The 24,801-nt window shown below is 41.3% G+C and overlaps 1 protein-coding gene across 1 annotated transcript in view; it reads right to left on the bottom strand.

The window, feature by feature from the left end:
* Window positions 1-24,801, bottom strand: part of LOC115112210 (polypeptide N-acetylgalactosaminyltransferase 18-like) — an 85,715-nt gene that overhangs the window by 5,346 nt on the left and 55,568 nt on the right. Inside the window, exons 5-9 of the mRNA XM_029639089.2 lie at window positions 22,978-23,175; window positions 22,380-22,494; window positions 13,746-13,931; window positions 10,770-10,907; window positions 8,627-8,722 (exon numbers count right to left, since the gene is read on the bottom strand). Coding sequence (XP_029494949.1) covers window positions 8,627-8,722; window positions 10,770-10,907; window positions 13,746-13,931; window positions 22,380-22,494; window positions 22,978-23,175 — 733 coding nt within the window. The remainder of the gene's footprint in view (window positions 1-8,626; window positions 8,723-10,769; window positions 10,908-13,745; window positions 13,932-22,379; window positions 22,495-22,977; window positions 23,176-24,801) is intronic.

The raw sequence follows: 24,801 nt of genomic DNA, 5'->3' as shown, positions 1-24,801 counted from the left end.
GGGTTTACAGTTGTCATAAGCACACTGTATGCTTGAAAACTATCAATCTTACAGGTAGAATACATCTCTATAGAATGACATTGATGCCAAAGTTTTCCTTTTTATTTTTTGGTAATACCAATTACCCCACCACCGACATTCTTTAAAAAAGCATACTCTGTCGTAGAATAAAAATTAAAAAGTGTTACCTCTTCCTAAGTCAGAGGGTGGTTTAAACCTTCCAGACTCTGGATTGTATCAACCTGCCACCCAAGGCTTTTACTTGCCACATATAGTTAAATGCACTAAAGAGGAACAATGTGTACATATTGAAGATGCACATGCTCACCCCCAGAATCTTTTCACATGTCTATTTTCCAAGGATAAAGCTAAGAACATGAACAACTTCATAGTTAAGAACACTATAATGATATGGAAGAAAATTTTACATTTTACAAGAACCAATATCACTCTCTAGAAACACAACCTTATGGAACAATCCTTGTATAGTTTTTCAGAATTCATCGTAAAATAGGCCCACATGGAAAACTAAAGGCAGAGAAACCATAAATGACTTGGTAACAGGAAATACATTTATTTCCATGACAGAATTTAAAAGTAATTTTGCACTGACAAATGTAGATAGTTTCAAATAATTCATCACTTTATTGTCTACATTTTGATGCAAAACAGATCTTCGTCAGGTCAAACAGATTGAGTGCTGACAACCCTATCATCCAATAAATTTGCATACGCAGGATCTGCAGTACACAGAGTGACTATGACAAATAAGCCGACTGTCTGGATGAGCTTTTCAGACAGCAGGGTTACCCAGTGGAATGGCTGCATGGCGCAAGGGATGATAAAAAAAGGACCCAGAATGACATCCTCACACCCAAACCACCCTGCCCGCCTTGACCAACGAGTTTCCTTCAATACTCCCCACTTAGCAAACGGTTTGACCATATCATAAAAAAAAAAACACTGGCACATCTTGAGCCCTGATTCACAACTGGAAAATACGCTTTTTAGAACCCCCGTGGGTAGTCTTTCGACCCCTCCTCAACATCAGTCAAATGGTGGTGACGTCTGATCTTCCACCGGTGCCACGTAGCACCTTCCTAGACAATGTGCTGGACGGTAATTACAGATGTGGCCGATGTACCCAGTGTAACTTTACGAACAATGCAGAATGTTCAATGACATGTCATGGCCAAGGCCATTAAGATTAAGGGAAACATTAAGTGTTCCAAACATTTGAAACAGGGATAGCAGAACACAATAGTAATATCAGGACTCTTGATCAGAGAAACACTGTGGCTGTGGATTTCATGGAGTGCTCTCTGAGATACATTGGTATCGAACATGTTAAAACTCTTAGGGGGGAGGTGGATTGTGATAATCTATTACTAGGAAGAGAATTGTATTGGATTCACTATTTGTCAGCCATGTCTCCTAAAGGTCTGAACCAAGAGTAATGTATTAGACCATTACTTACATGAATATGTCACGTTGATTTGTTCTGGCATATTGGTCTCAACTTGGTCATTTTGTACATAGATTTTCTTGTAACTACTGATATTAACTTATTAGAGGTACACAAGTTGCTTTTGAAATAGGTCACTAATTATATCTATGGTCACTGCTCGTTCCGCGTGTAATGGTTAAATGAGCTGGTAACAGTTTCCAACGTAATCTCATTACTGTTGCCTAGGTTTGAACTTGGACCCTTTTGTATGTATATACTACTTTTATGTACAGTACCTATGTGATTAATTATGATGGACTATGCGCAAAAGTGAATTTAAACTTTCCACACCAACCATGCATCATGTGCGAAACGGTCATGTGAGGTGAAATGTGTATATTTTTGGATGTGAGCACTCAGTCTGTTTGACCTGACGAAGATCAGTTTGAGATCGAAACAGTCTAAGCGGTGAATTGGGAGCAGAAAGTGTGCGGGCCTTCAGGTTTTTTACTGGACGATTACTTTATCGTCACTCATCTTGAAAACATGTGTACTATAAACTTCGAAGTCAATCAATCAATCTGCCATCTTTGACACAATGGAAAAAAATAAACATTTATTATTGAAATAGCATGGGTGACCAAGAAAAACGAATTGGTACAATTTAAGGCCATTTGGCAAACAATAATGCAGGTACTAGGGATGGAGGTATGGGCATGCGGATCTCGATAGAAAAGATGGCGCCATTGTTTGTGCGCGCCTGTAAGTTGATGATCGTATGTATAAGTTCGTAAAAAAAAAAGTTTTAAAAATATAACAAAAAAATGAAAACTATCATTCAGTCCCTCACCATCAGTGGGAGGTAAAGCAGGAAGAAAACGGCATCAGTAGTGGTGTGAAATGAAACCGGATTCTAAAAGGAGTAACAGCACTGTAACCCGACAACTATTCAACAGAGACATCTGAACAGATTTCTAACATTAATGAGTTCTTAAATTAGCCTGCTCTCGGGATGTGAGATTTGGTGTCATGTTTTCTCTGAAGTTATTTGTTAAGAAAAGTGTGCAAGGCATCTTGGGAAAGATCAGCTCTGACTGTCTTTCTTGTAAGAGATCACAGGAGATTCCTCCAGAGCTATAATTTGCAAACCAGCGTAAACATCAATACAGGTGCAATGAGTGTGAATGGTTTACCATGGAGATGTTTGAATAGGCAAGGATGATAGTGGATGCAACTTTTAGGCTTCACTTTCAAGGATTAGACCACTTTTTACTACACATCTGGCTAAAAGATTACTGTAGCTCTGTTGGCATAACTTTTATAAATAACATTGACACCTTTTGGAAACAGAAGATACTCTACAGGAATGACAGAGTCCATCCAAATCATCTTGCTGCTTGGACCCTGTCCTCCCATTTCAAGGCTGCGTTGATACAATGATTTATCAGTGACCCAAGCCCTGCTTAAATAATCCCTACCATTGTGTTGCTGAGATGTCGTAGTGCAGATGCAAATGTACAGTTTCCCAAGAGAGTTATCAGTCATAATGTAAGTAACCTAATTGATGTTCCTCTAACTCCCCTGAATGCCTCCGTCAATCGGACAGCAATTGTCAGCAGTAATCATGCGCTTATGAAAACGGAGTTATACTGTTACCACTGATACGGTTTGCTCTAGTAGGAAGCCCACTGTGAGTAGTTCACCTGCACTCTCAGCTCAAATATAAATATCACTGTCATGTCTACCTCTGATAAACCTCCCAGTAAAGCAATAAAAACAATAACACAACACAGAAAAGTGTTGAATTAGCCCACATTACCATACTGTATGTAGCCAAAGAAACAAGGTTGATGAAATCAATATTTTGCTAGTAACAGATAGCCAGTATATTAATGTTATCTCTGAAACTCACTTAGCTAATTCCTTTGATGATACAGTGGTAGCAATACTTGGCTATAAAATATACATTAGAGGCAGGAATACCAATGGGGGAGGTGTTGCTGTTTATATTTAGAGTCATATTCCTTTAAAACTTAGAGAGAATCTAATTTCAAATGCTGTTGAAGTAATATGGCTACAGGTTTACTTGCCTCACCTAATGCCTATTCTTGTGGGAAGTTGCCATAGATCACAAAGTACTACCGGTCAGTATCTGGATAATATGTGTGATATCAACAGGGATAGTATTTAGGTCACCCCAAAAATATGACTTTCATCAAGCTGTCCACTCAAAAAAAAGCTTCAAACGGTAACCAGTGCCTGCACCTGGTTCAGGCTGTCAGTCAACCTACCAGGGTATTTACAGAAATCTGCTCTAAACTAGATGTAGTGATCATAGTAGCCCTATCTAAGAACACCAACATGTGGGCATAATATAGTGTTTAAGAGATCATACAAGAGGTTTTGTACTGATCTTATGTTGAAGATGTAAATAGTATTCACTGGTCGGTGTCTTTAAATGAGGACCAACCAGACACTGAACTTTAATCATTTATGAAATTGTTTATTCCAGTTACTAATAAGCATGCACCCATTAAGAAATGATTGTAAAAACTGTTAAATACCCATAAATTGATGAGGAATTTAAAAATGGTATGGTTGACAGGGAAGAGACATAAGCAATTGCCAAATTGGCAAACGTACTGTAAATTGAAAATCGTGACTAAAATGAACAAACTGTACCATGAAAGGATGATATGAAAGGATCATGTACCATGAAACCATGATAGTAAAAAGCTTTGGAGCACCTTAAATACAATTTTGGGCAAAAAGGCGAACCATTAATTGAATCAGATGGCCCAATCATCACAAAAGCCCACTGATATTGCCAACTACTTCAATGATTTTTTCCATTGGCAAGATCAGCAAAATTAGGCATGTCATGCCAACAATAAACTCTAATCCTACACATCCATGCTTACAAGCAGAAAGTACCAGTGACTTGCTCAATACAAAAGTGGATGCCACACTACAGGACTGTTTTGCTAGCACAGACTGGAATAAGTTCTGGGATTCATCCAATAGCATTGAGGAGTATACCACCTCAGTCAACAGCTTCATCAATAAGTGTATCGATGACGTCATTCCCACAGTGACCGTACATACAGTTGAAGTCGGAAGTTTACATACACCTTAGCCAAATACATTTAAACTCAGTTTTTCACAATTCCAGACATTTAATCCTAGTAAAATGTCCCTGTCTTCGGTCAGTCAGGACCAACACTTTATTTTAAGAATGTGAAATGCCAGAAAAATTAGTACAGAGAATTATTTCTTTATTTCATCACATTCCCAGTGGGTCAGAAGTTTACATACACTCAATCAGTTGCATTGCCTTTAAATTGTTTAACTTAGGTCAAACGTTTCGGGTAGCCATCCACAAGATTCCCACAATAAGTTGGATGAATTTTGGCCCATTCCTCCTGACAGAGCTGGTGTAACAGTCGGGTTTGTAGGCTTTCTTGCTCGCACACGCTTTTTCAGTTCTGTCCACAAATATTCTATAGGATCGAGGTCAGGGCTTTGTGATGGCCACTCCAATAGCTTAACTTTGATAATCTTCAGCCATTTTGCCACAACTTTGCTAGTATAATTGGGGTCATTGTCCATTTGGCAGACCCATTCGCGACCAAGTTTTAACTTCCTGACTGATGTCTTGAGATGTTGCTTCAATATATCCACGTAATTTCCCTTCCTCGTGATGCCATCTATTTTGTGAAGTGCACCAGTCCCTCCTGCAGCAAAGAAACCACACAACATGATGCTGCCACCCCCGTGCTTCACGGTTGGGATGGTGTTCTTCGGCTTGCAAGCATCCCCCTTTTTCCACCAAACATAACAATGGTCCTAATGGCCAAAATGTTCTATTATTTTTGTTTCATCAGACCAGAGGACATTTCTCCAAAAAGTGTGATCTTTGTCCCCATGTGCAGTTGCAAACTGTATTCTGGCTTTTTTTAATGGCGGTTTTGGAGCTGAGGCTTCTTCCTTGCTGAGCGGCCTATCAGGTTAAGTCGATATAGGACTCGTTTTACTGTGGATATAGATACTTTTTTACCCATTTCCTCCAGCATCTTCACAAGGTCCTTTGCTGTTGTTCTGGGATTGATTTGCACTTTTCGCACGCAAGTGCGTTCATCTCTAGGAGACAGAACACATCTCCTTCCTGAGCGGTATGATGGCTGCATGGTCCCATGGTGTTATTACTTGTGTACTATTGTTTGTACAGATGAATGTGGTATCTTCAGGAATTTGGAAATTGCTCCCAAGGATGAACCAGACATATGGAGGTCTACAATTTTATTTCTGAGGTCTTGGCTGATTTCTTTTGATCTTCCCATTATGTCAAGCAAAGAGGCACTGAGTTTGAAGGTAGGCCTTGAAATACATCCACAAGTATACCTCCAATTGACTCAAATGTCAATTAGCCTTTTCAGAAGCTTCTAAAGCCATTAAATAATTTTCTTGAATTTTGCAAGCTGTTTAAAAGGCACAGTCAACTCAGTGTATGTAAACTTCTGACCCACTGGAATTGTGATACAGTGAATTATAAGTGAAATAATCTGTCTGTAAACAATTGTTGGAAAGATTACGTGTGTCATGCACAAAGTAGACTTGCCTAACCGACTTGCCAAAACTATAGTTTGTTAACAAGACATTTGTGGAGTGGTCTAAAAACTAGTTTTAATGACTCCAACCTAAGTGTAGTGGTGTAATAATGTGCTGTATGATGTACTGTTTTTGTGTGATGCAAATGCTTTAATCTCGTTTGGATCCCATTGGCACATGGCAAAAAACTTGACCTTATTCAAACAATTGTTTTGTTGTTGTCCATTTTAGTCAGTTACAAAACTACATTTAAGAAAAGTACACCATGTCTAAAGATTACTTTTAAATATTGCCTGCTCCCTAGTGTTCTCACTACTAAGAAAAAGTACTCGCTACTTCTCTCAAGCCCCTTTTAATGACGGTGCTAGCAGCCACTAGTGCTACCTAGCTACTGTAGCTGGCTACCGACCGAAACATTAAGCTAGCCAAGACCAACACCACAAACAAATAGACTATACAGCTACAAGTAGTGAGTGGAATTAACAATCAGACTGTACTTAACAAGTTAAATGTCTTACCGGTGATTAAATGTTTATTTACACACATTGCTACGTGTAGCCTACTTGGACACCCTACATTTCCCACACCGAATAGCCTGAAGCCACAGGGCTCTTCTCACAGGCTCCATTTCCCTACGTGGGAGAATTACGAACCATAAATTGTGATTTTTGACCTGGCTACATGTACATTGAGCAATACAGCAGCTTTTCAGCATGTTTTGTTATTCATGTATAACAGAAAATAAATAAAAATAGATTACGAAGTTGCCTCTCTTACAATGGGGGGTCAATAGAAAAATAACGTGGTCGAGGGGAATTCCTTATTATTACGTGAATAACAACTGGGGATCATTAGAAAATACAAATTCTAGTCTGGTTAAGGATCACATAAAAATCTCAAGTCATTGTTCTTAGCCTCTGGCTAGCTAAACCACAGGCTAGTCTGGCCCTGGGCTAACTTAGCATGTGTTCACACAAGCATTTGTTAACCCTGGGCTAAGCTTGAGCCCCGGGCTAAGGATTCACACTTGTATTCCAAAGCCCTGGGCTAACGGACAAACACAACATGCAACCAACATTATATCTATGACACGCAACCAGTGTTATAAGCAATAAGACATTTATTAGCACATGATTTCCTCTTGCTTCTAGTCGATCATTTGATTTCCAACAGTGATGGTTTGTATAAACCTTGCTGTCTGCCTGTCTAACCTCGGAAACCATGTTTTAATTTTGAAATTCGATCTTGCCCCTGTAGGTCTACACAGAGAATGCTGTGCATGAACAAAAATCAATAACTTTTTTGATCCAGGCCAAATTATGCAACAATATTATTATCATGGATATATCAAATTAAATGTCAATACAAAACATATAAAAAGGCGAAGAAAATTAAGCATATGCTGCCCTTCCAGCTGTAGAGTTTGTAGCTTTAGTTGGCTAAGTGAGAAGACATTAAACCAGCCTGCATAGCAACCATTCCTTTGGCATAGCAACCAAATATATATATTTTTCCCTCAGATGGAAGGTTGAAATAGTACGAATTTACTAAATGTGTAGAATGCATTAGAGGCATCATCACAAGAATATGTAAATGAAGTGACCGTGCAGCTTTTGTGATTGGACAGTGAGCATTCCAGGCATTGTTCTTGACCCTGTTTCAGACTGCCTATTTTGGCTGGCTATTCTGGAGCTAGCCCCGAAAAGTCGATGCTAACCCTGCTCCGGAACAGGACCAGCTACAGTTGGCCTGGGCTAAGGTTGGTGCTAGCCGACTTTAGTATATGCAAGTATAAACACTCACCCTGGCCTAAAATCTCACCTTCTGCAAACTTGAGAGAAGTAAATTCAGAAACAATAGAACCAAAGCTCTAATAAGAAATTACTGCTGTGCATATTTATGGCAGAAAAATATACAACTAGGTAGCCGTTGTAGAAAGTTGAGTTTCAATTTTTGTTTTAACATTTACATAGTCCATGGTTTCTCAGTTTTCACAACATTATGGAAATTGTTAGAGGTGAGATAGTGCAGAGACAGCAGTTGTGCTGAAATATGGCTGTATCATTCTGCCAGCCTGACCCAGATAGAAACAGTGTCAGGGGATGCTCTCCATCTCAACAGCACTGTAGTGGCTTCCTGGAATGAACTGCTAATGCCTGTCTGGAGACCGGGAAAGTATACCTTTTATAAACACTTTTGGATTATTTATTTATACTCTCTCGCTCTCTCTCAGATTGAATGAAGTTCAGATATAAAGCCCATGGTGGATGTGGGGGCCCTTAGCAGTGTGGTGAATGATAAGTGGAGTCCTGCTGGTCAGCTGGTAGATCACAGGTGCTGCCCTTACTAAGCCATAAAAGAGACCAGACACATGTTTCATACAATAATATCTCTTTAAAGGGACCAATCGTACTGTAGCAGAGTCGTGGACTGAATTTCACTGATAAGCCTTATGCAAGATAAGAAAGGGTCAAAAGGAGGGATAAAAAAAGGCGGGCTATACACGTGGGAGATTTGACACAGAGACAGATATGATGATGTAGTGACGTGGGCTGAAGAGGGGGATCTAACCTGAGGTGTCATCCCATGACAGAGGTACAGGATGGGGACGTTGTCGGTGTCCGGCCCCTGGTCCAGACACAGGTCACTCTTCAGAGAGTTCTTCAGCTGAGGGAGAAAATGATAACAAAGGGAGTCATAATTTGACATGTCACTCAATCGGCTAGTTCAGGGAGAGGTTAGCTGTGTGACAGAGAATCGATGAGACCTTGAAACGATTCAAATATTCCTGCCATCACAGCTCCCTATTCAATCAAACCAGAGAGCAGGTTTCCGGTATAACTTCAAAACAACACATGGAGGGAACTATTTTCTGTTCTTTGCAGAACAACAGGACATAGAACATAAATGGAACTTGTAATCCAAACATGAAGCCTGGTGTTTGCACAGTTATTTCAATATGTAGCAGTATTTATTTTACAGATACAGTCAACAGGTTTTTGTGAGGAGAGGGGAGGTACTCTGGAGGCAGGGATTGGTGGCTGGGCGGATTAAGATGTGTTTGCCTTGCTCTCCGTGAGGACAGGATTAGGTACGGATATGACATTACAAGGACACAGTCCGAGACTGTGCCTGTCAACTCCCCACTGGCACAGGATATGTCTCATTCTGTCAGCTGATCATTAAAACGCCAGGCAGCACCTGGGATACTCGTCAGGGACTGAACATGATGGAATAAAGTCTGACAGACAACATCTAACCATTCCACTCAGGTTCCATGAAATGAAAAAACTATAACGTGCAAGGTTCATGCATGAGTGAATAAAACCTGGGGCTGCTTGTCAGTGTGGGGTGTAGCATGACCTTTGACCTCAAATGCTGTGCTGAACAAAGTCTGCATTCTAGATAATGAATTCTCTGACAAAAATGATTGACAAGTTCATAAAATGCACCTAGCAAATGCAGAGTAATGAGGACATTCTATTTTTGAACCCACTTACTACTTGAATTAATTTTAATAAGGCTGACCTATTTTCCTCTCTGTCTTACTACTTTTCATAATAATATGGAAATACAGAGAAAGAAACCAACCATGAAATGAAGACCGTACTCCAATGAGACTGCTTTTTGGGTGTGTCACTGTAGATTCAGGCATATTGCACTGATGCACTGTGGCCACACAGAAATAAAGCTGTTTGTGTTGAACATGAATTGCTAATATAAATACTGCCAGCGTGCCCTCATGGCCAGAATACAAATTCAGAAACATTTGTCTAGCATTGCTGAGAATTCCACACAGGCAGATCTCTGTGAGAGGAGGTGACATAAAACAAGCTCTGCTCACCAGCCCCACCACTGCACAACAATATGTGCATACTCAATGGTATAACCTTTGGGTGGTGGAACATTCTTGATACACACAGGAAACCTTTGAGCGTCAAAAATCCAGCAGTGTTGCAGTTCTTGACACAAGCCGGTGAACATGGCACCTACTACCATACCCCGTTCAAAGGCACTTAAATATTTTGTCTTGCCCATTCATCCTCTGAATGGCATGCATACACAATCCATCTCAAGGCTTAAAAATCTTTATTTGACCCGTCTCATCCTGTTCATCTGCACTGATTGAAAGTGGTTTTAACACGTGACATCAATAAGGGATCATAGCTTTCGCCTGGATTCACCTGGTCAGTCTATGTCATGGAAAGAGCAGGTGTTCTTAATGTTTTGTATACTCAGTGTATGTGCATACTATACAATGGTTTGTCTCTTACTGTATGCATGTGGAAACAATAGACTCTACTCTATGTGCATACACAATGGACAGATTCCTCTGAGTAGACTGGAAAAATAAAGCTTTAGCACTTGGGCAGGTCTGTGTACTGTATAATCTCCAGCAAGTCTTCTGTCTTCTCCCAGAGTCTGAGTTCCTGCACCTTTTCCACATCATGCCCACATTGCCCAAGCTTAAGCGTGCCAACCCTGGCAGTACATACAAAGACTGAGGCTATGGTAGGCATGTCCACGTGTTTTAGAGCCAAGCTGCCACAGAAATTCATCTCTCTGTGAAATTAATGTATTCCTAACTGCAGTCATCCAAATCGTAACTCAATGGATGATGATTATTTGTTCAGGCATGGACCGCATGTTTTTTTCTGTGGAGGCTTTACTTGACATAGCATCTCAATTCTTTTGCAGAGGGCATGTTGCTTACCACTCCATATGCAATGGTGTCTGTGTACATCCTCATCTCTGGGTAGATGTTGACCAGGTACCACCGAAACGTCTTACACTGGAGCCTCTTCCTAAGGGCCTTCCTCTCAGAGATATCTCCAATGTCTATTCCTGAGTCCTACACACACAAACACAGAGATAAACAGATTGACCTTGATTGCTGTAAAGATACAAATTCATAAAGATATCATGCATAGGAAAGATTATATGTGCCAAGCTCTTAGGTGGAAAGAGGATTCACATTCCCAGTTTCACTGATTTCAGAGAGGCAATGTGACATAACTCCTGCCAGCCTTTCATGTTCCTTGTATATAGAACCGCAGGACTCAGTGACTGACATCATTTAACATCATCTGCCATTTCCTCTGAGTCCTCACGCTGCAACAGCCACGCTCTGGCCCAGCCTTCCTTCTGCAGCAAGCTGCCGCTCCTGTCCACTCTACCCCAATTATCTTAATTGCTGCCTCACTGACAAAACTTAAAAGCTGAAGCAGACCTGATAGATCCAACATCAACTGCAATTGAGGAAACTTGCATCCTTCTGAGATACAATAAACGGACTAACGAGAGTCTAATAGACAAAACAGCAACAGCTGTGACTTGAAATGGAATAGGTTTCTAATACGTTTGGACATAATAAATTCATGAGGCTAATCCTGAGGCCAAATTTCCCTCCAAGCTTGTTGAGTAGAATAGCAGAACTCAGTGTATCGATATCAATTTAGAGATTTGCCTGCTGATGCTCATCCATTTGAAATGAGTTTTTACATAATTGTGAGTATTGAGTGCAAATAGGAAAACTATAAAGCATCTAATCAACTCAGCCTTAGTTCAAAGAAACACCAGGCATCTCTGCTAATATTTATATATAGTTGAAGTCGGAAGTCTACATACACCTAGGTGGCAGTCATTAAAACTTGTTTTTCAACCACTCCACAAATGTCTTGTTAACAAACTATAGTTTTGGCAAGTCGGTTAGGACATTTACTTCGTGCATGACACAAGTCATTTTTCCAACAATTGTTTACAGACAGATTATTTCACTGTATCACAATTCCAGTGGGTCAGAAGTTAACATACAGTCAATTTACTGTGCCTATAAGTTAAACAGCTTGGAAAATTCCAGAAATGATGTCATGGCTTTAGAAGCTTCTGATAGGCTAATTGACATAATTTGAGTCAATTGAAGTTGTACCTGTGAATGCATTTCAAGGCCTACCTTCAAACTCCGTGCCTCTTTGCTTGACATCATGGGAAAATCAAAAGAAATCAGCGAAGACCTCAGAAAAAAAATTGTAGACATCCACAAGTCTGGTTCATCCTTGGGTGCAATTTCCAAATGCCTGAAGCTACCACGTTCATCTGTACAAACAACAGTACGCAAGTACAAACACCATGGGACGACACAGCAGTCATACTGCTCAGGAAGGAGATTGTGTCTCCTAGAGAAGAACGTAATTTGGTGCGAAAAGTGCAAATCGATCCCAGAACAGCAGCAAAGGACCTTGTGAAGATACTGGAGAAAATGGATACAAAAGTATCTATATCCACAGTAAAACAAGTCCTATATCGACATAACCTGAAAGGCCACTCCGCAAGAAAGAAGCCACTGCTTCAAAACCGCCATAAAAAAAGCCAGACTACGGTTTGCAACTGCACATGGGGACAAAGATCGTACTTTTTGTCCTCTGGTCTGACGAAACAAAAATAATACTGTTTGGCCATAATGACCATTGTTGGAGGACAAATGGGGAGGCTTGCAAGCCGAAGAACACCATCCCAACCCTGAAGCAAGGGGGTGGTAGCATCATGTTGTGGAGGTGCTTTTGCTACAGGACGGACTGGTGCACTTCACAAAATAGATGGCATTATGAGGTAGGGTAAATTATGTGGATATATTGAAGCAACATCTCAAGACAACAGTCAGGAAGTTAAAGCTTGGTCACAAATGGGTCTTTCAAGTGGACAATGACCCAAAGCATACTTCCAAAGTTGTGGCAAAATGGCTTAAGGACAACAAAGTCAAGGTATTGGAGTGGCCATCACAAAGCCCTGACCTCCATCCTATATAAAATGTGTGGGCAGAACTGAAAAAGCATGTGAGAGCAAGGAGGCCTACAAACCTGACTCAGTTACACCAGCTCTGTCAGCAGGAATGGGTCAAAATTCTACTTATTGTGGGAAGGTTGTGGATGGCTACCCAAAACGTTTGACCCAAGTTAAACAATTTGAAGGCCATGCTACTAATTGAGTGTATGTAAACTTCTGACCCACTGGGAATGTGATGAAATAAATAAAAGCTTAAATAAATAACTCTACTATTATTCTGAAATTTCACATTCTCAAAATAAAGTGGTGATCCTAACTGACCCAAGACAGGGAATTTTTACTAGGATTAAATGTCAGTAATTGTGAAACTGAGTTTAAATGTATTTGGCTAAGGTGTATGTTAACTTCAACTGTATATATACACACACACACACACAATGCCATATAAAATTGGGATCTACAAATTAACTTTAGTAACAGTTCTTTTCACAATACAGGTGTAGGATCTTAATTTGAGCCAGTTTGCCACAGCAGAAAAATTATCCTGCTGCAACAGGACATTTTAATTATGTAGATTATAATTCATGCACATTTCTTTTAGGGGCTGACACATTTTTCATAAGGGAAAATTAAGTCTTACATTTCAAAGTGGAATTTACAAACGTCAGAAGCCTTAAACCTCAAATACTCTACAAGTTTCAAATGTCCTGCATTGTAGGAACGATCTCCTGCAACAGGGTGATCAAATGAAGATCGTAAACCTGTACACTAACATATTACACTATACATCACTCTTTATTTACAAATCCCCACTAGCGAGACAATATTCCCACCCTGACCTCTTGCCCACCCTCCATTAGACATGGTTCAGTAGCCCTGGTTCAGTTAGCAGCTGACAAACTCTCACCTCCTGAGGGATGTTCCAGGCCATATACACATGGCTCTTAAACTCGTCCATCCAGACCTCCGCAACCCTCAGGGCGTTCCGTCTCACGTGAGACGTCAGGTCCTCAGTGTAGGGCTTGTGGGCACGCTCTATATGGGCGATACGGGCACAGGGCAGGACTTCTACACTGCCCCCACACTGCCACACCTGGTATTACACATAAAAAGACAGAGCAAAGCTAGGTTAATTATGTTGCCGGGCAGGAAAAGACCTAGAGCAGATCTAGAGCTCCAGAGGGTGCTCCAGTAGAAAGACAGATCAGAAGCCTCTTACTCTGAGGCTGACAGGGCTACATGAGCTCCACCTCTCCACTTGATCCAAAAAGCCTGTCAAATGCAGCCAGGAAGAGGAGAACCTGGAGACTTCATCCAGATAGTACTCTGAGGTGTTGAGGGTGCCAGAAGCCTCATCAAAAAGGAGCACCATGTCTTCACTGACATCTGACATGCTGTGTCTGGCTTAGTGGTCTAACAGTTTTAATTGCTGATATGTGATGACATTTGGAGTCCCAGTGCCTTATGCTTAACGTCATGATTAATGGCTGCTAGGCGTGCGAGAGAGAGAGAGAGAGAGAGAGCGACAGCAAGAGCGAGAGTGTGTTTGCGAATGAGAAAAAGGGAGTGGGAGAATTCAGTATGTCAGTAACAACATTCCTACAATATGGCCATATCTCCTGTTCTTTCTTAGACGTAGTGTAATGCTGTGATTCAGTGTTGTGATAAAACTTTCTGCTCTTTGTCCCCTGTGGCTCTGTGCTTTGCCTGTTTTTATCTCTGGCCCTGAAGAGCTCATAGCCTCTAGTCTCCTCTCGACTCCCTCCACAGCACAGCACTAACTGACATCTAACCGGGCTTCAACGGGCTAACATTCCATCCTGAGAATTCCTGCACACCGACATTCATTCCACATCTTCTCTTATCAGGTCCTATGTGCAAACATGTACTTCAAAGCTCTGATGTTGTTCCAGAGTTCTGATAGATTTTCTGGAAAGGTAAAGCTCATTCCATAATGTTATCATTTCCTACATTGCTGCCCACAGCACTGCATGAACTGGCATGGAGAGTAGATCGGCTCCCGCTGTCTGCAAGGAGTTTACCTTCCTCTGTCTACTTATAGCACTCAGGGACAGCCACAGAAATCTCTAAGTCATCTATCAGGGGATATGAAACAGGACACACACACACACACACACAGAGAAACAAGTGCACACAGAACACACAGTTACAGACCACAACAGTCAGACTACATTGTTATAGGAGTGATACAGCTCAATGACGCAAGTCATGTAATTGATGATGTCTGTGACTGCTGTGCTGTGATCTATTTCCAAGGACGAGGCACTCTTGTCACTTTCTCTCACAGAGGCGTTCAGTCTTGCTTTCCAGAGTCACCTCCTCGCCTCTGTTTGCTGTGCTCATTTCTCCATGGCAAACTAACCAACTGGCAATGTCAACACCCACAGTCCCATTGCCCCATCTGGAGATTCTACTAAACAAAGTGAAGGTGCAAAACAGGCATCTGTGAAAAAGTCACGTACATGTATGTCGATCTCTTCCCCTGACCTGAGTGAACTGGTGTTAATACACTACAGACATAACTCTTCACTCTTTGATTGGAGAGGTGAAGTAAAGGTCCTCAGAAACTGCTCTCATCATCATCATCATCCTCTGATCTCTCAGCCCTTACGGCATTGTGCAGAGTATGGACACGCCAGATACAGAGAGATGATGACCTCAGACAGACAGATTACGGACACATGACCTCAGGTGAACCTTCAGGAAAACCATTTCATAACCCACTCATTCTCTCTCCTACATGTCAAGATTGCATTTCATGCTACAGGAGCTGTGTATACTGTGTATACACAGAGGGTATGTTATGACAGTTTTCCAGCCATTGGGTTATTGCGTCAACATTGTGAATAGGATGTTGAACGGAGCCGTTCACAACATACAGCGTGTAAGTGCCTTTGGAATCTATGGAATATTTCCTGCCTACAATAACTAATATAGTAAAACAGTCTTTTACCTGATGTTCAGAAAATTACTTCTGTGTGACATAGGCTACATTAATATTCATTCTGTGCAGCATGTGTTGATTTTCCTAAATGTGCAGGTGTTAAAGAATATGAATGCAAAGCCATACAATCTCAATGGGGTTGAATGGGGGGAACCCGGTTACCGGTGAATTATAATAAATAATTCATGTGAACAGCATGAAATGGAACTGTTAAATTATATGCAATGTCTAAACCTGGTTTCTCTACGGCCTCTGCATGGCAAATCAACACTCAGGGTGTGGACAGACGGCGCATCTCACAATGCGTGTAGACCTATCATTTCATCAGAACTTTTTTTCTTATGACAGGAAGGCCTACAGTTGCTGCTGCATAGTCTATGCTACAGCAATATAGAGACTGAATGCGTGTCTAATTTACACATCTCCACCAGGCTTCAAATCGCATCCAAAATATAGTAGCTAATTCTGTTAGATAGATATATGTATATATACTATATCTACAGTGCATCAGGAAAGTATTCAGACCCTTTGTCTATTTACACATTGTTTAAGACAACCTTATTCTAAAATTGATAAATACAGGTTTTCCTCATTAATCTACACACAATACCCCATAACGACAAAGTGAAAACAGGTTTTTAGATTTGTTTTGCAAAGTAATAATAAAAACAACAAATACCTAATTTACACAAGTATTCAGACCCTTTGCTATGAGACTTGAAATTGACCTCACGTGCATGCTGTTTCCATTGATCATCCTTGAGATGTTTCTACAACCTGATTGGAGTCCACTGTAGTAAATTAAATTGATTGGACATGATTTGGAAAGGCACACACACCTGTCTGTATAAGGTCCCCCCCAGTTGAAAAGCCAAGGCATGTGGTCGAAGGAATTGTCCGTAAAGCTCCGAGACAGGATTGTGTCGAGGCACAGATCTGGGAAGGGAACCAAAAAAAATGTCTGCAGCATTGAAGGTCCCCAAGAACACAGTGGCCTCCATCCTTTTTAAATGGAAGAAGTTTGGAACCCCTAAGAGTCTTTCTAGAGCTGGCCACATGGCCAAACTGAGCAATTGGGGGAGAAGGGCCTTGGTCAGGGAGGGGACCAAGAACCCGATGGTCACGCTGACAGAGCTCCAGAATATCTCTGTGGAGTTGGGAGAACCTTCAAGAAGGACAACCATCTCCACAGCACTCCACCAATCAGGTCTTTATGGAAGAATGGCCAGGTGGAAGCCACATGACAGCCCGCTTGGAGTTTGCCAAAAGGGACCTAAAGAATCTCAGACCATGAGTAACAAGATTCCCTGGTCTGATGAAACCAAGATTGAACTCTTTGGCCTGAATACCAAGTGTCACATCTGGAGGAAACTTGGCACCATCCCTACGGTGAAGCATGGTGGTGGTAGCATTATGCTGTGGGGATGTTTTTCAGTGGCAGGAACTGGGAGACTAGTCAGGATCAAGGGAAAGATGAATGGAGTCAAAGTACAGAGAGATCCTTGATGAAAACCTGCTCCAGAGCGAAGGTTCAGCTTCCAACAGGACAACAACCCTAAGCACACAGCCAAAGCAACACAGGAGTGGCTTCAGGACAAGTCTCTGAATGTCCTTGAGTGGCCCAGCAAGAGCCCGGACTTGAACATCTCTGAAGAGACCTGAAAATAGCTGTGCAGTGACGCTCCCCATCCAACCTGACAGAGCTTGAAAGGATCTGCAGAGAATAATAGGAGAAACTCCCCAAATACAGGTGTGCCAAGTTTGAAGAGTCATACCCAAGAAGACTTGAGGCTGTAATCCCTGCCTAGGTGCTTCAACAAAGTACTGCGTAAAGGGTCTGAATACTTACGGAAATGTGATATTTCAGTTTTTATATATATTTTTTAATTAGCAAACATTTCTAAAAATCTATTTTTGCTTTGTCATTATGGAGTACTGTGTGTAGATTGATGAGGATTAAAAAAACCTAACAAAACGTGGAAAAAAATCAAGGGGTCTGAATACTTTCCGAAGATGTCATGGCCTACATCTTCGGGTAATACATTCAATGCAGTATTAGCCTTATATTTAGCTAATTAATGCTGGATTATGCATAATAAGCTTCTAATTTATAGCGTCTGTCTCTTGCGCGATACACACATACCTGTGCTCGCTGGTCTCTCCTTAAAAAATGCTCCTTCGCTCTTGGAGTTCCATGCAGGAAAATCTAGACTAGAATAGTTTGCTGAATTAGCTTTTCTTATACCAATAGACTATTCAAAGAGGGACAGAAGCTCGTTTGCGGAATGTTAAATATAGCAGCCAGAAGAGTGAACACAATATGGTGGTAGGTTATAGCAGTTATTTATTCAGACTCGTAATCATTCAATCTTCGTGAAGAGAAGTGAAAGCCTTCTGCATCTAATTCTGTCAATAGAATGATGAAGAAAAACAAAAAACTTATTTCATGTAACTGTTAGAAGTGAGGAAGGAATGAAGCAAAAATAGAGAGAAATAGGAGGTAGACTAATAACATTAAGGGGAAATATTATGCAAGGTATATACAGTGGGGCAAAAAAGTATTTAGTCAGCCACCAATTGTGCAAGTTCTCCCGCTTAAAAAGACGAGGCCTGTAATTTTCATCATAGGTACACTTCAACTATGACAGACAAAATGAGAAAAACAATCCAGAAAATCACATTGTAGGATTTTTTACGAATTTATTTGCAAATTATGGTGGAAAATAAGTATTTGGTCACCTACAAACAAGCAAGACTTCTGGCTCTCACAGACCTGTAACAACTTCTTTAAGAGGCTCCTCTGCCCTCCACTCGTTACCTGTATTAATGGCACCTGTTTGAACTTGTTATCAGTATAAAAGACCTGTCCACGACCTCAAACAGTCACACTCCAAACTCCACTATGGCCAAGACCAAAGAGCTGTCAAAGGACACCAGAAACAAAATTGTAGACCTGCACCAGGCTGGGAAGACTGAATCTGCAATAGGTAAGCAGCTTGGTTTGAAGAAATCAACTGTGGGAGCAATTATTAGGAAATGGAAGACATACAAGACCACTGATAATCTCCCTCGATCTGGGGCTCCACGCAAGATCTCACCCCGTGGGGCCAAAATGATCACAAGAACGGTGAGCAAAAATCCCAGAACCACACGGGGGGACCTAGTGAATGACCTGCAGAGAGCTGGGACCAAAGTAACAAAGCCTACCATCAGTAACACACTACGCCGCCAGGGACTCAAATCCTGCAGTGCCAGACATGTCCCCCTGCTTAAGCCAGTACATGTCCAGGCCCGTCTGAAGTTTGCTAGAGAGCATTTGGATGATCCAGAAGAAGATTGGGAGAATGTCATATGGTCAGATGAAACCAAAATATAACTTTTTGGTAAAAACTCAACTCGTCGTGTTTGGAGGACAAAGAATGCTGAGTTGCATCCAAAGAACACCATACCTACTGTGAAGCATGGGGGTGGAAACATCATGCTTTGGGGCTGTTTTTCTGCAAAGGGACCAGGACGACTGATCCGTGTAAAGGAAAGAATGAATGGGGCCATGTATCGTGAGATTTTGAGTGAAAACCTCCTTCCATCAGCAAGGGCATTGAAGATGAAACGTGGCTGGGTCTTTCAGCATGACAATGATCCCAAACACACCGCCCGGGCAACGAAGGAGTGGCTTCGTAAGAAGTATTTCAAGGTCCTGGAGTGGCCTAGCCAGTCTCCAGATCTCAACCCCATAGAAAATCTTTGGAGGGAGTTGAAAGTCCGTGTTGCCCAGCAACAGCCCCAAAACATCACTGCTCTAGAGGAGATCTGCATGGAGGAATGTGCCAAAATACCAGCAACAGTGTGTGAAAACCTTGTGAAGACTTACAGAAAACTTTTGACATCTGTCATTGCCAACAAAGGGTATATAACAAAGTATTGAGATAAACTTTTGTTATTGACCAAATACTTATTGTCCACCATAATTTGCAAATAAATTCATAAAAAAATCCTACAATGTGATTTTCTGGATTTTTTTTCTCATTTTGTCTGTCATAGTTGAAGTGTACCTATGATGAAAATTACAGGCCTCTCATCTTTTTAAGTGGGAGAACTTGCACAATTGGTGGCTGACTAAATACTTTTTTGCCCCACTGTACAATTGATCAGAAATACAGTGTAGACATTGTTATTGTTGTAAATGACTAGTGTAGCTGGAAACAGCAGATCATTTATGGAATATCTACATAGACATACAGAGTCCCATTATCAGCAACCCATTATCAGCAACCATCACTCCCGTGTTCCAATGGCACATTGTGTTAGCTAATCCAAGTTTATCATTTTAAAAGGCTAATTGATCATTAGAAAACCCTTTTGCAATTATGTTAGCACAGCTGAAAACTGTTGTTCTAATTAAAGAAGCAATAAAATTGTCCTTCTTTAGACGAGTTGAGTATCTGGAGCATCAGCATTTGTGCAGTGACAAAGAACTTTCTTCTGAAACGTGTCAGTCTATTCTTGTTCTGAGAAATGATGGCTATTTCATGCGAGAAATTGCCAAGAAACTGAACGGCACACTCATTTGGGCTTTTTTGGGCATGGGCTCATTAAATGTCTTTAATGTAGGGCTCATAAAATTGATTTAATGGCTCAGGCTTGAATTCTTCGATCAAAGCTCTAATCAAATGCAGACATAGGCCAATTTATATACTTTATAATGCTTTTGAATGACACTTCCGGTTTTGGCGGGAAACTCCAGGTTACACGGGTGAAAAGTGATTTATGCTCAAGATGGAACATTTGTAAAATATCGGGAAAATATTCAACCCTAATTCTCACCATCTAGCACAACAAAGTACATTTCTGCTTTTTGTTTAATTACCAAATTAAATTTGAGGGATTATCTTTCAGAAAAATAATTTAGATTTGGCCGCCGTCTACAGCTGGGTTTTTCATCAGAAAGGACAGAAACATGTCGTGCCCTCTAGCTCCTCTATTTCCATTCCCTAGCAACACATTCTGCAAGCTGAAGCAGCACACAGGGGACGATTACGTTAAGACTGACACATACAATAAATAAATGAACACCATTCATTGTAAATGCCATTCATATGACATTTCATGATCCTTGTATATTTTCTTCCAGTGACAGAATGTGAACATGGTGCAGCTGTCATCCTGATACACCCAGGACATCCCCCTACAGATTAAGCCCAAGCCTAGACCAGAGAAGTCACCTGCACTGTGCAGCAGTGTTGGCCTTGTGTGTGAGTATCTCTGTGAATGTCCCTTAGCGCTGTTCTGCTGTCAGCCCGAGTGTGTGCTGGCAGGTGGTCTGCAGGCAGGACCAATATGCTGCACGAGGCCGGCCCTGATGGAGCTCAGTGCGCTTGCTGATCTGGGATCAGTTCCAGGGAATCTATGGGCTCCAGTCCTGCAGCTCTCAATTCACTGCATCTCCTTCTGTCAGACCAATGCCTCCCATCAGTCCACACATCCAGGACACAGACAAGGGCTGCAAGCTACACCACATTAACCCTCCATCCAAGGACCAGGGGTCACTTCCTATAGGACTCAGTCCAGATACAGACCCCAGCCATTAAAACAGCACGGGGTTCAAACAGCACATCTGGAGGCACAGATTTCCTTTGTCTCTATTTTTAGAGGTAGTTACCTGAAATTATTCATCAACTGTTTGTACATAGCAGTATGCAGAACACTGATGTATTATGTAGGTCATAAAAATCACCAACATTTTCAGCAGAAAGCAATCAGCGGGGCCATTATCAAGCCCCAAATCTTAAAAGCATGTAATTTTTTGGAGGAAAATTACTTATGGGACTAATCTCCCTCCTCTTTCCTAAAAAGTGACTGATGATTACATCTGTCATTACAGAGGATGGATATTTCCCCACTTTGGCATCAACTCTCTCTCGCTCTCTCTCTCTACTGTCATCTAAAAAGGTACAGCTGGAGGAAGACTGTTTGTCCCGTCTCTGGGTGTTATTGTTGGAGTTGATTGCGGTTTTAGTGGCGGTATGTGTACAGTGAGTATAGCAGGGTTATTATTAGACCTCCCTGGGGAAGTCGTGCCTCCTCTGGCCCATCTGCTCATTGTACAGCTGAGATCACACTGAGTCTGCCTCGGAGACAGAGCTGAGCAGGGGAATGGACCATCACTCACACATACAGGGAATATAGTTGACTGGAGGTATGCTCGACAGTCTGGAAATATGACGTAAGATTAACACAGAAATATAACAGGCACAACCCAAATCAGTCTTTGAAGTGTATAAAAGGTGTTGATTTAAATCTGACATTTTTCTTTGCTAGGAAATAAGGGGGCCTTTAAAGACTGAAATAGGAAAAAATGTAAATGAGTTTGGGGTGGTATAACTCCTCCTAGTCCTCTTACTATACATTGTTAATGTGTTCTAATTACAGACCGCACAACGCTTTGAGCCAGAGGACACTTTACATAAAAAGGTAGGGCTGCCAAAAACAGTGTGGATTATTATCGTTGTTAATTCTCCAGGATCAGAGCCATTACCTAAATGAACAATGCCCTGTGCCTGCGACGTTATTACTCACCCTGACACCCAGCTCCACGTTCTCGCCCCCATACACCTCCATCCCCTCGTCAAGCAGGCCAATCTCCTCAAAGTACAGCCTGTCCACCACGAAGCAGCCAATCAGAGAAGGGCTCCTACACCATCACACATGGAATAGATACATGTATTTACATGTGTTAGTCGACCTACTGGATACTTAGCTGAACTAAAAAAAAAAAATAACTTGGAGGCATGAACAAATTAAATCAATGTATATTTCAATGTGTTATATCCTGTTTTTGTCCTACAAGAGGAAATAAGTGTTTTTACGCTTTCATGTGTCATCCTCTCGGTATCTTGTACTTAAATACTGTATTTTTTCATTTGTACAACCTGTTACCCCAAATAAAATGTATATATCTATCAAAATAATATTGTGTTCCCATTACTTACAGTATATTCTAATATACTTGGATACTTAATTGGCATGTATACTGGATGTACGCATTTGCCTTGTAAATCAGAAAACACACTGCATGTTTTAACAGGTGTTATGAAACAACGCAACCATCACATTCTGCCTGCATACAAAAGAGCTGAAAGAATATATATTCATAAGTCTCCATATTTCTACCCACCTAATTGGAGCACTGTTGTTGGCCTGGTGCCACCAGGACTTGGGTGGGTTGAGGTAGCGGCACCACAGCTCCCAGTCGAAGCCCTGAGCAGACAGTGGGTACTCTTCAATCTCAAACGTGTCGTATTTGATGTTATCAAACGACGGAGAGATTATGCGTGTTCTGTCCTCCTGAATTCTCATGAGAACAGGCTCAGCCCTTCAAACACATAGTAGAATGCAATTAAGTTTGAGTACATGAGAAGCTCAATTACCTACCCTACACATGTAAATGAGGACCATGTGCAATAAATAAAGAAACTGCAATTAACTTTCTGTAACAACCCCTAAAAAAGATCCAGGGTCCATTGTAACTATGGGTCCAAAAATGTAAAATATAAAACATGTGTATTATCCTATTAGCACTGACTTTGCTGATAACTACTTTAGAGGAAAAATGTATTTGCGATGACTGTAATATGTGGTTGTCTCACCCAGCTAGCTTAAGATGAATGCACTAATTATAAGTCGCTCTGGATAGGAACGTCTGCTAAATTACTAAAATGTATATATGTCAAGTTTAAGCCACTGGGAAAAAAAGAAATGTGAGAATAGAGCATAGATGTGTTAATGATTCACTTCTCCAAATGAGCACAAAAAAACAATTGCAAACAGTATACAATAGTTGTGCAATCATGCTCAGTAAAGGCTTGGATTAGCTACATACCAATAGTTACAAGTAGAGACAGGGTGGCAGGTAGCCTAGCGGTTAGAGCATTGGGCCAGTAAACGAAAGGTTGCTGGTTCCAATACTTGAGCCAAGAAAGTGAACAATCTGTTGATGTGCCCTTGAGCAAGGCATTTAACCCTAGTTTGCTCCAGGGATGCTGTACTACTATGGCTGGCCCTGTAAAACAACACATTTCACTGCACCCATCTAGTGTGTGACACTAAAAACAGATTAGTTTGTAGAAGCTGATTTGGAAAATGAATCTATTGTATTCTGAACAAACCATGTGCGTAGGCACACCTGCCAAGTATTCAGACTGAAACAATGAATCGGCCTGTAGCAAGTGCACATCTAGGTAAAAGCATTCCTGAGGGATGCCATTTGTGCTATGTAGGTTTAATACCGAATCAGCACAGATTAAAAACAGAAATATTTTGGATGCTGTTCAAACGGCCCTGACAGATTTGGGTCAGGCTGTTGAGACCACAATTCGACGGTATGAGAACTCTGTCAGAGCAATGATCGTTGTACCCCAGGGAAGTATGTGTAGGGCCTACAGTAGGCCTCACACACTTCCTGCCACACTGTCATCATAGACATGTCATGCCACCACACTGGCAACTCTTAGCTATACCTCAGGAGGCAAAAGTAAAATTAAATGCATGCTCTTCAACCGATCGCTGCCCGCACCCGCCTGCCCGACTAGCATCACTACTCTGGACGGTTCCAACTTAGAATATGTGGACAACTATAAATACCTAGGTGTCTGGCTAGACTGTAAACTCTCCTTCCAGACTCACATTAAGCATCTCCAATCCAAAATTAAATCTAGAATCAGCTTCCTATTTCGCAACAAAGCCTCCTCCACACACACTGCCAAACATACCCTCATAAAACTGACCATCCTACCGATCCTTGACTTCGGCGATGTCATTTACAAAATAGCCTCCAACACTCTACTCAGCAAATTGGATGCAGTCCATCACAGTGCTATCCGTTTTGTCACCTAAAGCCTGTTATACTACCCACCACTGTGACCTGTATGCTCTCTTTGGCTGGTCCTCGTTCACTTATAGATGACCTCCTTCAGGTCATCTAGAAGTCTTTGCTAGGTAA

This window comes from Oncorhynchus nerka, linkage group LG27 (genome assembly GCF_034236695.1).
Source record: "Oncorhynchus nerka isolate Pitt River linkage group LG27, Oner_Uvic_2.0, whole genome shotgun sequence".
NCBI lineage: Eukaryota > Metazoa > Chordata > Actinopteri > Salmoniformes > Salmonidae > Oncorhynchus > Oncorhynchus nerka.
This window is presented reverse-complemented; position numbering and strand designations above follow the sequence as displayed.